The sequence below is a fragment of the Coturnix japonica genome, chromosome 1 (assembly GCF_001577835.2).
Source record: "Coturnix japonica isolate 7356 chromosome 1, Coturnix japonica 2.1, whole genome shotgun sequence".
Taxonomy (NCBI): Eukaryota; Metazoa; Chordata; class Aves; order Galliformes; family Phasianidae; genus Coturnix; species Coturnix japonica.
Genome location: NC_029516.1, coordinates 19,595,039 through 19,608,859, shown reverse-complemented (window position 1 = coordinate 19,608,859; position 13,821 = coordinate 19,595,039). Strand labels below are relative to the sequence as shown.

Sequence of the window (13,821 nt, the reverse complement as noted above, 5' to 3'; positions counted from 1 at the left end):
TAAGTGTTAGAAGCACACATTTATTTAAAAAAAGTCTATGCCCCATCTGTGCCTTATTCCATGTTGCGAAGGAGCCAGCTCTGATCTTGAGCAGTGATAGGAGATAGGATCTTAGAATAATTTGGTGGAACGGACCTCAGGAGTTGTCCTGCCCAACCTCCTGTCAAAGCAGGGTTGCGAGGTCAGACCAGGTTGCTCAAGGCATAAACCAGAAAGAGCTTTACACAGTCTGAACTTGTCTTATTTCGATTTAGTTACATTCGTTGTCTCTCATCCTCCCATCTTGCACCACTGGAAGAAAATCTGTCTCCATCTTTGTGACAACCTCCCAGTAGCTGCTGCAGAAGCCACTCAGCTCCCTTGAATACCACTTCCTCTCCAGGCTGAACAAGCCCAGCTTGCCCAGACTCTTTCACAGAGCAAGTGCCCCTGCCCCTTACTGATGTGGTGGCCCTCCACTAAACTTGCTCCAGTTTATCCATGTTTTCCTTATACTAAAGTGGAGGATGGAACAGGCAATATATCAGATTACAGGATGACATGCATTTGCGGCCTGCTTTGTACACTAGGTCTTTAGAGTGGTGTAAGAAATGTGATTTCAAGTTCAAAAATCTGAAAAATAATTGTCCTTCCCTCTCAGCTGATCCAGTCCTGCCACAGGGGAAAAACCTGTTTGCAATCATAAAATGAGGTTTCTGTGATGCTCTGAGTAAATGCCTAAAACTGAATCCTGGTAGGGATAAGGGAAAAGTTTAATTCCCAACTTGTTTGCTTATCTTGTCTTGTAATCAGTCAGTCATAGTGGCTGCTTTTCTCATCCTTGAGCCAGTGAAGTCTCATTGGCTTAGACAGTGCTTTCCATCTGTGAGAACAGGAGCTGAGTGTTTGTGGTCTGAGTGATTTGGCGGAGAGAGCTTAACACTGTGTAATCACTGATTATAATATCCAAAATAAAGATATTTTGAATATTCATAAAATATTCTCAAGAATCTTGACATTCATATTGGTAAGTAAGGAGAATTTATGGCTTTTATTTGGTAGCATGTTCTCCATAAAAGCTTGCTTCTATTGTCAGTTCCTGAAGAACCTGATATATTTGCATTTCCTATTCAGTCTGTCTTTGTTGTTCCTAGCCCTTTTATTACTGATTCCAGCCTAATGAGACAAATGTACTGTGATAATTGCTCAAACTTATTTCAAGAATTCAAAAGGAAGGTAGATATATTTCTTTTTATTTCATAATTTAAGTGAAGGACAACAGTGCGTGCAGTGCATGAAAATATCTCAGAGAGCACATCATTTACACAGTGGTAAGCACTCTGTTTGTATTCTGTCTATTCCTTCTGTACAGATATTCTCTGAATAGCATTATGAGTGTTTTAGGAATAAAAGAAGTGTTGAACAGAGAGGGTCTAACTAGAACTGAGATATTGTAAAAAGGAGGAAAAAAGAAATATGAAGAAAGAAGAAAAGTAAGTCAAGGACAGAAGCAGACACACTCACTGAGGATGACAGACACATATATACACATAATACATCCACTCATTCATCTGCTGCAGCACTAAGAAATAGTAAAAGGGAAAAAGAATTTCACAGACAATGCATGACAGGCCAAAGTTCTAGGCTGATCCATGGCGTTATACATCTTAGTTTTCTAAGTCAGGCTGAGAATTAGAAGGACAACATAACAAAGAGCTTTGTACTCTGGACATGATGTATTCAATTTATTCTTCCCATTTTGCTTCATAGAGGGATCTTAGACCTTCCACAAGCCTGAGAAAGATCATCAAAGGTGATAGTGAAGATGATCATGATGGAGGAGCATATAGACATGGAGCTGTATCTGCAGTTCTAATCACCAATTTCCTTCAGGCGTGAATTTTATTGTAAGGAACAATCTATTGACATCAGGCAAATAATCAGATGGATGTCACTCACCTTTCTGATTTGTGGTAGTCGCATGAGTCTGAGAAACTCGGGCACAAGTCACAGCAGACCTGCAAAATATCCTGGGGCTACACCAGGACATAGCTGAGCACATAAATGTCTGCATTCAATTCCTTAAATTAAAATGATGAGGAAGCAGTCTCATAGGATGTACCCCAGATGTCTCTTTGTCACAGGCACACTGTAATATCCCAGCTATGTGCTAAATACAGCTTCCAGTAGTCGCTGCCAACAGGGCTGAATCAGCTTGGGTTCTTTCTACCCTTCACATATCTCCAAAGTCCTGGCAGACTGGAAACCTGCAGGTATTCCCCATGCTCTTTTGCCACACCTTTGGGCTTGAAATATAAAGCCTTTCATGCTGAAGGCTGTAACACAATAGCCATGCTTTTATTTGAAAACATCTGGAATAAGTACATTAAAGGGAATTATTGTAGAGCTTCAGGGGTTGCACCGAACACAGCAGAGCCCTGAGCTGAGCTCTTGTTGTGGGCTCTGTGCAGCAGACCTAGCCTCAACTCTCAGAACAGGGAACAGTAGGAACTGTTTTGTTTTTTTTTTCCTATCTGCAACAAAGATGCGGTTCACAAGTTTTGACAAAGTTGTCAAGCATGCTGTTTGTTAATGTGTCCCTTTGCCACTGTTGCTGGTTTAGGAACATAATTGTTAGTGCAGGGCTGACCACAAAATGCTGAGACCCTGACTGAGAAATTCAAGCCTCTTTAATGCCTTCTTTTTCTTGCTAGGAAGGGCATTATGACCAAGCTAACAAACTGCTTACTAAGAAATGGCATTTCTGCTTTTGTGCACTGACATTCTTAAGACATTCTCTTCTTTAATATCCAAACAGAAAAATCATTTTCTAAAAGAGTGGCCTTGCTGAGTGTTTAAATAAAAACATGTCCTTGTTACTGCATCAATGGATTCCTTTTCCTCTAGTGTCTCTGCATAAATGCTTTGTAACTTTACAATAGCATCTCCTTTGGTTCCTTTTTGCAACATTTTTCTTCTGAAATTTTCCACTGTAATGGTCCCCATCAAAGTCATCAGTTTACAAATGAACTTTGCCCACTGCAGCAATACATACACTGAACTTGTGTATCTCTGGTGAAAGTGAAATGGGCAGAACAAGGAACTGTAGGGTATTCCCAAAGACCAGAATTTCAGCCTAAACAGTCCAGGCAGGAGCTATTGTTTTCTTCCCCATCACTTTCACTTTTGTCTACTTTTCATGCTGTGACTTCTATTCAGTTCCTCTTGTCTGAAATGGATGCTGTTGGGTAACGCGTGAAGTGTAAAGTGACTTCTTTCCACCTGCTGAGTTACAGACTGAATTGAAAAATTCAAAATTCAAGCATATTCCCTCATTATACCTTTTTCTATTCAGAAAGAAGGCTGGTTTATTGGAAGTTCACATATGAGAAGTGAAGGTGAAAGCAGTGCTGTATAAATCTGTCTATAACTGAAGATAAGTGGTTTCTCTCTGTCTTGATTTTGAAATATTCAGCACATGTGTTTGAATAGAACAGTCATACTGAGTCAGGGTTCTTCTAAGCCAGTCAGTCACCAACCTAAAACATTTACCTGGTTACAGTATGAGAAGGGCAAGCATATGCAATATTTCCTGTTAGTGCTCTCTCGGTCTCCAGCTCTTTACTGCTCAGAATATACCTACTCAGTAGCCTGGTAAGAGTTTCTGTTCAGGTACTTGTCCATTGCACCCCTGAACCTATGTAACCCCTTTGCATCCTCAGCACCTTTGGCAGCAAGTTCCTTAGCTCAGCTTCATTTTGCATGAAGAACTCTTGTTTTGTTCTTGACTCTTACAGATCTCATTTCAGTCTCTGTGGTAACTGCAACAGGTCAAGAGCAACAAAAAATACTTCTCTGTTGTCTCTTTTCTGTTTAAGACTTAAGAATTATGAGAGAACCATGCACTGATTACACTGGGTTGATATTTTCTGCTAATTCCCTGTACTTTTCTCATAATTCTCAATGTTGGTTTGTTTTTTGGCTGACACCAAAAATGGTTTCATGGTGTTAACCATCATAATGCCAAGTCCTCTGCAGTGCTTGATTTCATAACGTACTTCTGGAATTCCATGCTATGCCAGATGACTGTCATTGCAATTACTGTCACCTTAGTTCTTATTCACTTGCCAGATCCTTTGAGTACTGTAAAATAACACAGGTTTCAGCAAAGATCCTTACAGAACTCCACTGATAACATCCCTCGGAAGGTTCAGTTCTGGTCCAGGCAACTTCCTACTGCTCATTTTTCTGATTTGTTCCATAAACATTTAGTTCAGACTGATGGTGAGAATAAAGATTTTTTGCTATGAGTAAGCATCACTGGAAAGAATTCCTTTAGTATCTCTGCAATAGCCTTGCTTTGTCTGAGGGCTCCTTCTAGACCCTTGCCATCATTTGATACTGTAGACTCTCTGATAGACTTCTTGCTCCTGTTATGCCTAGACGAAGTATTTTAAAGAAGTGTAAGCAATTATATAGGATCATAGAATAGCCTAGGTTGGAAGGCACTTCTAAGATAGCGTAGTTCCAACCCTACTGCCATGGGCAGCGTTGTCACCTACTAGATGAGACTACCCAGGGCCCCATCCAACCTGGCCTTCAGTACTTCCAGGAATGGGACATCCACAGCTTTTCCAGGCCTCCAGTGCCTTACCATTCCCTGAGTAAAGGATTTTCTCCCAGTATCTAATCTAAATCTCCCTGTTCCTCTTTATCCTATCACTATTTGCCCGTGTAAATTGTCTCACTTCATCTTTTTATAAGTTCTTGTTAAGTATTGAAAGTCTGCAATGAGATCTTCCCAGAACCTTCTATTCTCCAGACCAAACAAGCCCAACTCCCTTAGCTTTTCATCATTGGAGAGGTGGTCCAGCCCTTTGATCATCTTCACGGTCCTCCTCTGAACCTGCTCCCACAGCTCCATGTCTTTCTTATGCTGGGGGCCCGAGGCCTGAATTTAGTACTCCAGATCGGTCCTCACAAGGGCAGAGCTCCTCAGAGGGGAGCAGTCACCTCCCTCTCCCTGCTGGCCATTCCTTTTCTGATACAAGCTGGTTGCTCAGACAGAGCTTTTCATCCATCACAACCCCCAAGTCCTTTTCCACAGGGCTGCTGTCAAGTTCTTCTCCCAGTCTATACATATATACCTGTGATTGCCTGCCCAGCACCTTCCACTTGGCCTTGTTGAACCTCATTCAGTTAATGTGTGCCCACTTGTCAAGAATGTTAAGATCTCTTTGAAAGTCATCCCTTCCTTCCGTCATATCAACTTCACCACACAGCTCAGTGTCATCAGCAGACTTACTGAGGGTGCAATCAATCATACTGTCTGTGTCACTGATAAAGATCATGGATCCCAAAACAGTTCTCTGAGGGACACTACTACTAATGGCTTTCACCTGGACACAGAGCCTTTGACTAAAACAACTCTGGCTGCAGTCATTCATACAATTACTTATTCATTATATAGCTCACCCTTCAAATTAATCTCTTTCCAATTTAGAGATGAAGGTGCTATGTCATACTATGTGAAAGGTCTGTTGTTAATCTGGTTAGATTTTATCAATTGATTGTCATTCATTAACATAGCTTCCAAGAGGTTCTTTCCATGATCTTCCCAGGCATAGATATGAGATTGTAGTTCCCTGTGACTTTCTCTTGTTTTTAAAAATAAGAGTGTTGTTTCCCTTTTTCAGTACCAGAGACTTTGACTGCCACACACATAAGGGAAACACATAAAGGAAAAGAAACTCAAGTAACTTTGAAGAGTGCTACGTGTTGGTACATTTTTTTCACTTTTCAATATCTTGCGATAAAAACCATTTATTGCAATTTTACACATTGTGTCAAGTGATAAAAGAATGTTCAGAGGATCATCTCTTTCAAACGTAGGTCAAGGAACTTTGTAAGACTAAAGGAAAAAATATCATTGCATTACTCTGTCTCTTTTTTTTTTTTTTTTTTTTTTTTTTTTTTTTTTTTTTTAATCTTCTGAATAGAGATTGCCTTCTCTCCCGACTAAGCACAGAAATAAAAGTAAGGTTGGCTTTATCTTCTGGTTGTCTCCTCCGGTTATCTTTCATATGCAGTCTCTAATAAGACAATCTAAAATTATAGAACTTAGTACTTTAATGCTTTACATGGTCACCATTTGACATGAAGGGTTTTGTTCACTTGATCACTTCCCAGAAGTGTTATATTTTATATGTATTGTTTTGGTTGTCAAAAATATTTTAATAGCACATAGGCTTAGATAGATATAGATATAGATATAGATGATATAGATATAGATATAGATATAGATATAGATGATATAGATGATATAGATGATATAGATGATATAGATGATATAGATGATATAGATATAGATATAGATATAGATATAGATATAGATATAGATGATATAGATATAGATATAGATAGATATTCACTCAGTCCCAGCAGCTTTTTTCTGTGTTGTAATAACAGCAGGTGCAAGGTCTTCTTTACAGCTTTTGTTGGCAATTGGGCTTTCTCTTTAATCTTAAATCTGATCCCATGCACTCCAAGAGCTGGGGAAGAAAAAGTTGTTCAGTTAATGACAACTTTCTACGTATTACTATGACTGTTGCAAATAGCCACAAGAACATTGTTGTTAGAGACCTCTTAAATGCAAATTAAATTTTTCAGGCACCAAGTGAATTCGTATTGACCTCAGCTTTGATATAAGGAAGGATATTATCTTTTTTTGGAAAGTGCTAATAATACTATGCTGATCATAAGACCTGTCCACACTAAAATGTGAACAGAGGTAGAGTTTTCAATGTGTCAAGATAAATTTGCTTCTGAAAAAATCTCATAGAAATCATCAGTAGAAAATAACTCATAGTTCACACATTATTAATAAATATCATAATAAAATTTTACACATTTAAGATGATAGTTGCCATTCTAGGCATTGGAGGAACAGCTAATGATATTACATATTCTCACTTTCTCTAAACATTGTTATTTTGTCATTAAATTACATTTATTGATGGCTTTACGTATTTGTGTGCCTGGAATAAAATAGTATCATATTAGTGCCTGCTTAGCTTTTAGAGTAGAAGTACAGTAATGTACCCCACCTAAAACACATCTGCATAGGAGATCACTAAAAGGGACCTAATTTGTAGTCTTAATCTGTTTTATTGGCCTTCAGAATTGATCTTTTTCATTCAGTTATGAAAAATAAGTTATGACCTGTAAGCAGATGTGGAATCAGCTTTAGAAAAGTACCTGCTGGTTAAAGCTATATATTATAAAAAGACTTCTACTCTGCCTGCTTTTAAGCTGATAATGTAAATCAGTTTTTCTTAGATTTGTCTGATGTAAACCATGAATTCTGCAAAAGTGTCGATATAGTTGTGATTTTAAGAAAAATCTAAGGGATAGTGCAGTCTCTTAATCAAAATTCTTAACAACTTAATCTCTTGCTGATTTGAAAATTAGCACTGTTCTTTCTTTTCTTGACTTCTGTTGAGTTTAAAACAAGTGCTCTTAGAAAACACTAAAGTCTGCTGAAACAATTTGTTTCTAAAAGCCAAGTTGACTTGTAGGTTTTGGTTTGGATTTTACTAAACCCTTAAAATGCAGTTTATAATATACATGTCTTGAAGTAAGACCTTAGCTGACGTATTTTTCTTGTATTTTATTCTTCATCATCATTGCTCATCTTTCTTGCTGTAGTATTTAGTCAACCTTACTGTTCCCAACTGTGTTTGTGTGAAACTCTCCAGAATATCGATCTGCACATTTCTCTCACTCATTTTTTCTTCCCCATGAATGGCCAAAGAGATCTTTTAATGAGGAAAGCTTATATTAAAAAGATTAAACCTTTGTAAAGTATGCAAAAAACACCAGTATCAACCATATTCTAGTGGGGAAAAAAAGAGGTCAGTCACATTCTGTTTCTGTTTCACAAGCCTGTCATAACAGGACAGTGTATGTTAACAGTTTCACACTAAAGGCCACTAGGAGAAGCTGTTTGCGAAGTTGAGGGCTGGAAGGAATCAGCATCCAATCCAGTCTCCATCGCACTGGAGTCTTACTGGAACTGGTATACTATTTTTACCTTGTGTGCACAGCTATTCACAAGAATCTTAATCCTACAATGTGTCAAGTGACCTCTGCAAATTATTACAAGTTCTACAACTTCCAGGTCTCAAAATATATCAACAGGTATTCCAAGCTTTAAGGGATTATGACAAGTAAATAAAACCAGTGTTTCAGGGGAAACCCTAAATCCACAATGTAATCAATCAGCTTCCCTAGAGTAATTACTGTGAGAACAGTTAGCTTGGAAGACTGTCATAGTAAAAGTTTATTCTAAAATTCTATTCAATTACTGTTTTTATACCATTGTTTAAAAATGCCTTAGGGTCAAACAACTATTTTCCACTTGGATTTACTAGCTCTGGCTCATGAGGTCTTTATTTCTTATATATTTTGATATTAAAGTCTAGGTGAATTTAACAATTTGAGATGTGACCAGAGACAACATTACATCTGTGCCAGTTAGAGTGTGATATAAGCAAACAAGACAGACCAATTCAAATCCAATTGACAGAGTGCTTAGAAAATGGAAAACCAATGTAAGTGAGAAAGAGAATATGACTTGGTTCACTTGGTATTCACAGTTTAGCTTTTCTCCTGGCTTTCTATTTCCAAAAGCATCTATGGACTACAAGAAGAATGTAGTAGAAAGGATAATTTGTTATTCCTTCACTTTCTTGGGAAGATAATGTTAAAATGGTGTTGCATGAAGACGTAGGATTGAGCTTCTAAAGACAGTTCTTCTCTTTTTTTGGCAATATTCATGAAAGAGGGTCCCCAGTCTGCAATAGAAAGGCTGCGTACTGGTTTTGAATTGAAAAATTAATTTCCAAACGTGCATCTGTAGCTTTGGAATAGAAGAAAATACACATTTATTGATGCTTCTAGTTGCAAAATTGTACTGGCATATTTCTGGATAACCAAATGCCTACACGATACAGATTTTCCTGTCAAGCATAGTAATTTATAAATAAAAATAACCATCTCAAAAAGTGCAACTTCATCATTTTATTTTATCTTTAAAGCAATTGAAGCAAAAGATGTGGAATCCAAAATGAGTAGAAACTTTGAAAACATTGTTTATCTAATTTTTCTAAAATAATCTCGGATTCCTTTTTCCATGGATTCATTTTGCTAGTAGTAGATAGACATTTCTAAGAGTAGCAAAAAATGATCACTGGTAGAGTATGTGTCTGAGAATTGTATTGTGAAAATGCCCTTCTGTGCTCCGCTTGTTGCAATAAGGCTAACAGGAAAAACAAATAATAATAATACTGATTCAGAGTTTGTGCTGTTTTGTAACACCGTGTTTTGAAATGATCGCTTTTCAGTGCAGTGCCATTTTTCTAACAGCTTTTTGTGTACTCTCTATTTTTCTTCTGGGACATCTGGTTCTATCCAAACATTCACTGAAAACAGATCTAGCAGTTCTGAAAATTTTTGGCATTGTCTACATGGTTGTTTCTGGCTACATGCTTAGTGAAGTGACAGGTCCCGTGTATGCAGGGATCCTCGCTCTAGTGCAGGTTGACAGATATGACATGCTACTGGCTCACCTTTTTCACTTATTGTTATATGGACCCCTAGGTCTTTTCTGTCATATACATGACATGCTTCAGCGAGGTTTAATATGACAGAACTACTTTGTTTATCACTCCAGAGCACGATCTCTCCTGACAATGACATCAGACAGTGAAATTTACTTAAATTTGAGCCCATTCCATCTGTCAGAAGGCTGAGATAAAGTATCCTGGCATCCATCAAAAAAGAGAAGATAAATTATTTGCTCTTTCACATCAAATTTATCCAATAGTATATTGATGTGCCTGGTTACTGTATCTTTACCATATCTGATTTTTATTGTTGTCTTCACAATAATTTAAAGAGTTCAGGGATTCTTTTCACTTTGACTTGACAGATCACGAATGTAAGTGATTTAAGGGGTGAAAGAATTGTTTATGTCACAACAAAGCAGCAGATTATCCTTCCCAGATATAAGAATAGTGGAGAAAGTTAAAGTAACAGTTTAGCAAAAAACATTTTAGCATGTCGTTTTTGTGTCTTTTTACTGCATTTCTCTTAGTTCAAAAAATAAAAAGATAGTTTTGGAAGTTCTGGAGGAAGTACATGATGGATCCAGACTTCATGTCAGAGTAGAAAACTCACGTGGGAAGCAGGGATGCTTTGTTATCCTGGATCTGGAAGTTAAGTGCGTAGCTGGAGGTTTTCAGACACTTCTTTTTAAAGTAGTAAAAAGCATGATCTAGTAAAGTTGTGATTTTAAAGTGAAAATGCATTTTAGGAAATGTATATTTCAATTTTTTTTTTAAACTGTGTTGTTATTTTATCATGAAGATGCTAATAACAGTATTAGGGTAAGACTGCAAGTGTGCATCTAATCTGTTTAATACAAGGCTAACTAATTACTGGAACTTGAATTTGATGTTAAAAAAATGCCAGTGTTTTGTTCGTTTGTTTATTTTTTAAGAGTTTTTTTTTTTTTTCTTGCATCCTTTATGCCATATTTGTGTGAAAATCTTAGTTACGTACTGCTGCTAATCAATATGGGGCAAGAGATCAAAAGTCTGTGCTCACTATAACTGTGGGGACTGTGAGCCTTCTCTGGCTTTTCTCACAGTGATTTGCCTCCTACCTAAACCACTTTCAGCCATATTGTCCCTTTGGAAAAAATTCTGGAAGATTCAAGGAGTTAAAATTGAGATAAGATTAGATTAGCCCCCCCTGTCCTGCCAACAGCAGTAATTTTCTTGAGAAAGGATGCTATGTATTCGGGAGTGATTTAGGAGAAATATATGCTGCACTGTGTTTATATTGAGTCTTAGCAGCAATGTAGGAATTGCATTCAAAAGTTTAGTTTGAAAAGCTAAGTTCTTTGTCTAGTTGTAATCTGTCCTGTAACTGTCTTTACAAGTTTGTCCTTCAAGGCAGTGGGAAAGGGGAAAGGAGAGTAGCACAAATTTTAAAAGAATGCTTTGAAAATAAAAAGCGCTGTTCAGGGATTAATCAGCATGAGGTGATGTCAACAATTCTTAAATGTGTAATATTACAGGCCAGATGGAATTGGAACGGTATCTGTTGAAGAGAAAGAAAGGTTTGAAGAAATTAAGGACAGACTTTCTTCCCTTCTAGAAAACCAAATAAGCCATTTCAGGTAAGTGTATCATTTATTCACTAGTACTAAGTTTTCTTTGGCAGAATGTTCCCATCACTCTGTTCAGTACTGATATTGAACAGAGTGAAAATATAATGAAATAGTCTACCTGCAAAGAACTTTTGATAATATTAAATACAGAATAATTTATTTGCACAAGTTATTGGTTTAGAATTCATCTGGAAGTCATGTGTGTTGAAAATACTCTGCAAGAATGTAAGCCTGATTTTGTTGGTTCTTTTGAACTTTAAGCTGTCTAAAAATCTATCTAATAAAATTGCTTGAGTGAAAATGACTAGGTCATACCTGTTTGTGGATCAGTGCTGATCAGAAAAGGCGTATGAGTAGATAATACATTTGATTTATGGCAGCTAAAACTTGTTTGTTTTTTTTTCCCTGGGATGTCTAATGTCATTTTCTGGGTTACATGATATGCTTTCTGAAATATCTAAGGTTCATCATCTTCAGTAAAGTGTTTGGCAATGTAATGACAGCTATGCCAGTAGAAGAAGTAAGGGATTATAAGGAAGAGAGAAAACTTACCATGGTATTTCCTCTTGTATCCTTCTGTCAATTGATAGTTTGTTAACTTAGGCATGAAATTGGCACCTAGACCAACAAATCCATTAGTTTACCATATTTAGCCAACATCTGCCAACATTCTGCCAATCCAATCCTTTTATAGAATGTGTTTATTTACATTTTTTGTCTGTATCACCTTATGACAATTTTGTGACACAGTTTAAATACTGTTGTGTGAAACAGCTTGCTTTTCTTTGGCAAGGTTTGCTATAAGTTTATAGGGAGTTTCTGTGGTATGGTGTCTAGTATTCACAGGTGTCTGTCATGCGGATAACATGCGGTTGTTTGGGAATTTTTTGAGCTGGGACAACACAGCAGTCTTCACTTGAGATCCACCTTTGTATGAACCTAAAAAGAGTTCATACAAATTCTTGATTTCTCTCCTTGAAGAGTATTCCCTTTGGAAAAAAAAAAAAAAAAAAAAAAAAAAAGCATTCTCATCTTTTTCCCTGGCATGATTCATATGTCCCATCTTCCATGGGATTAAATAACTCATGTCAAATAAGCAGTAGTGCTACTTACCTAGGTTGTGGCAAGGAAGGAGGAGTGTATCTACAAAGAGCATCATCTGCAGGGAGAAGAACTTGTTTCTGCAACAATCTTCCCATGATTGCTAACAATAAAAGCAATGAAGTATAGCAGTTTGGTGAAGACCTCTGGCCTGACTGGAATACTTAGGAACATGTTCTATGAATTTTTTTTATAAAAACACAATCATTGCCATTTGCAGTGAGTGTATGTTTTGTGTTTTTTTCATGCACCTTGATGAGAACTCTGAGAGTAGTTGGGGCCAAAAATATACTGAAGCAGGCTTCTGAATACGTACATGAGAGATCAAGAAGTCTGGGCATCCTAAGAATGACTGTTAGCCTTCAGCCATTCATGTGCATGAGACTAATTACACAATGTAGAATAACATTTGATTAATTGATTTGGAACAAATAAAGGTAAAGGTCATCATGCCTAGTTACCTACGTGGTAGAGGATGTTAACGCGCTTGGGCTATATCTGTGATTACAATATTTCTGCCTCATTCTTGCTGGTTCTAGAGGGAATTCAAACAGTGTTAAAAACCTTCAGCTTCCAGTTTTAATATCTTCTGTGACCTTTTTAATTTTCACTGCTGGAGGCATTATTTTCAGAGCAACCTACGTTCCTAACCTCTTGCTTGGCTGTGTGAATGTGGTCTCTGGAGTATTCCTTTTGCACTTGTGTATGTTGTTCTTACTAATGTAGACCATGAGTGCTGCTTCTTCTCAATTTTCTGCTAAGTAATGTATACAAATATCTCCAGAGGACCACTGCCTTTGTACCCAGTAAGAGTCTGTAGTGTTGGAGGAGGACTGCTAAGTGTCCCTTTCGATGTCAGCCATGACCACATCCCTTTCTCTAAGCCTCTTATCTTGAGAAAATGACTCTTCCCTGTCAGAAACTCCTTGCAGCAATTGCTCTCAAAGGCTGGCTGCCAGTGTTGGATGCATACACACTTAGTAATCCCCACCCTGCCGTGGGTCATCTGTCTGCATCTTCACCAAGTGGGTGGATTTTGGAAACTTATTACATTGTTTAAATTGCAGAACTTACACTGATTTGCAATATTAAGTATAAACAAGGAATGAGTAGCATTTATTCCAAAACTACCTATTTTTAAACAGGAATAAACCATGGAAGATACAATTCAAGGATTGTAGGAATACACTGAAGAGAAAGGAGGAGTCAAGACATCTAAGGGCGTTAAATCTGCTTTCCTAATTTGTTAGCAGGTTCCCAAGAGTTGTTAGCACTCCAGTAAGAAAGGAACAGAGTGAAGCAAAGCAAATATTGAAATTCAGTCTGGTTGAAAATCCCTTTTTGACCTCATTTACCAGCCTTTATTTTGGCTGGCCAAAATGCATATCAGAAATTCACTAGCCTGAATCGTTTTATCGTTATAAAATATTTTAATGTTGGAAAACATTAGAACACAAGGCCACGATTGAGTAATAAGAAAAAATAATCTAAACAAAGGAAAAAAT

The 13,821-nt window shown here is 37.3% G+C and overlaps 1 protein-coding gene across 14 annotated transcripts in view; it reads left to right on the top strand.

Annotated features, from left to right (window-relative positions):
* Positions 1-13,821, top strand: part of CADPS2 (calcium dependent secretion activator 2) — a 279,319-nt gene that overhangs the window by 191,180 nt on the left and 74,318 nt on the right. For all 14 annotated transcript variants that reach the window (XM_032442782.1, XM_015852971.2, XM_015852964.2 and 11 more), the window contains one exon: positions 11,123-11,224. In XM_032442782.1, the coding sequence (XP_032298673.1) occupies positions 11,123-11,224 (102 nt within the window). The remainder of the gene's footprint in view (positions 1-11,122; positions 11,225-13,821) is intronic.